We start from the raw sequence: 1,998 nt of genomic DNA on the forward strand, positions 1-1,998 counted from the left end.
TTTTAAAACATTTTTTATCAGACAGTTGCTTCAGAAAATACACATTATTTTGTCCATATAATTTTCTATTGTGTTGCTGTTTATCTAAACAACTACTTCTAAACACTTAGCCAGAGCAATTCAATTGTTCTTAACAAGGCTTCATTTGCAGCAAGGAAAACACTATGAATAGAACTGTAGGCAAGTCTTCATAAAACATATTACATTCTTTAACACAGAATGGAAGATTAGGGACTCTGCTTCAATATTTTCCATAAAGCAACTTTCACTTCCTGATTTCTCAAACTGTAGATAAGAGGATTTAACATGGGGATCACCATTGTATAAAACACTGAAACCATCTGATTTCCTGCCTGGGATCCATGTTGAGAGGGCTGCAGGTAAGTATACATAGTTGTGCCATAGTATAGGCCAACAGCAGTCATGTGGGAAGCACACGTAGAGAAAGCTTTTTGTTTGCCGGAAGCTGAAGGAATTCCCAGGATCGTCGTGAGGACAGACACATAAGAGACAAGGATCACCACAATGGAGGTGACCAGGGTGAATCCCCCACAGCCAACAACTAGTATCTGGGTGACCCAGGAGTCTGAGCAAGCCAGTGCCAACAGTGGAGGGATGTCACAGAAGAAATGGGGAAGGACACGTGGTTGACAGAATGATAATTGTGTGATGGAAGTTGTCACAGAAACCATGTTAACTAAACCCCCAAAGTAGCATCCTGCTACCAAGAGGAGACAACGGACTCTAGAGATGGTTACATGGTAGAGCAGTGGGTGACAGATGGCAGTATAGCGGTCATAGGCCATGGAAGCCAAAAGATTGCATTCAGCAGAGGCAAAGATTATGAACAAGCCCATTTGAGTCATGCATCCAAGGAAAGAAACAGCCTGCAACTTAGATAACAAATCTGCTAATGTTTTTGGGATTGTGATGGAAGAGAAACAGACATCAAGAAGGGACAGGTTAGAGAGAAAAAAGTACATGGGAGTATGGAGGCAGGGACTGACCCTGATCAGGATTACCAGGCTTAAATTCTCCAACACAGTGATGATATAAATGATAAGGAAGACTCCAAATAGCAGGACTCCAAGCTGCGGGTTGTCTGTCATGCCAAGAAGGATGAAGTCAGTCACCATAGATGAATTCTCCATTGACACAAGCTGGGTATTATTCTTGACTAGTTAAGAGCTCTTTAGACATGCTTTAAGTGAGAAAATAATGGGAAACTGGATGATATTGGGTAAAACAGTCCCACTCAAAACACGTCAATCCACAACACTCTCCAACCCTTCCCCTCATTTACATTCTCACTTTAAATGCCTTCCCAAATAATATTGACATTTCCCAAACCTAACATTGAGACAGTGAAGTTGGGAGGAAAAAAAGGGAAGGAGAAAAGTAAGTGAAGAAAATTCAGAAAGTAAAAGAACACATATAAGCAAGAGAGCAAAGGTCTAGGATGCAAAAGGCACTTAATATTTGTTGAAGAAATGAATGAGGGAGGGAGAAAGAAAACAGGTGTCATTAAGAGATGTTCTGACTAATACAGGACTACAAACTTGGAACAAAGGAATTCCATCTCACTCTCCCTCACTTTTCCAGATCAGGCCCAAGGAATTATTGCAGATGAAGTAACGATAGGGTAAATATTCCACTGATTTCATCTTGACAGACAACCGTCCCCCTTCAGTAATTGTGACATTTTTTCTGAAACAGTGGAATTCATCAATACTTACTTTTCTGCTTGATCAGTAGAGGGTTTTCTAGGACCTTGATCAATTCCTCACCAGAGATTGTTGCAGAATCAGAACGCCCCTTAATGGCCCTCAGAAACCTAACTCAAGTCTGAAGGTATCATTTGGATCCTGTGAAAGAGCAACCAAAGGATTCATGCAGCTCCTGGCTGATCATCACCTTATTGATTCCTTTAACATGCTTGGGCAAAGATTATGCAGCTGTGCAAACTAACTATGAATTCCACAAAGACTTGGTGGTCAG

At 41.0% G+C, this 1,998-nt stretch overlaps 1 protein-coding gene across 1 annotated transcript; it reads right to left on the bottom strand.

Annotated features, from left to right (window-relative positions):
- Positions 1–227: 227 nt before the first annotated feature.
- Positions 228–1,151, bottom strand: LOC141370362 (olfactory receptor 5AR1-like). Its single transcript, XM_073879090.1, has one exon. It carries the CDS (start codon positions 1,149–1,151, stop codon positions 228–230), a length of 924 nt encoding a protein of 307 aa, XP_073735191.1.
- Positions 1,152–1,998: the final 847 nt, after the last annotated feature.

The sequence above is a fragment of the Callorhinus ursinus genome, unplaced genomic scaffold, assembly GCF_003265705.2.
Source record: "Callorhinus ursinus isolate GAN/ISIS: 27379988/994484 unplaced genomic scaffold, GSC_fseal_2.0 scaffold33, whole genome shotgun sequence".
Taxonomy (NCBI): domain Eukaryota; kingdom Metazoa; phylum Chordata; class Mammalia; order Carnivora; family Otariidae; genus Callorhinus; species Callorhinus ursinus.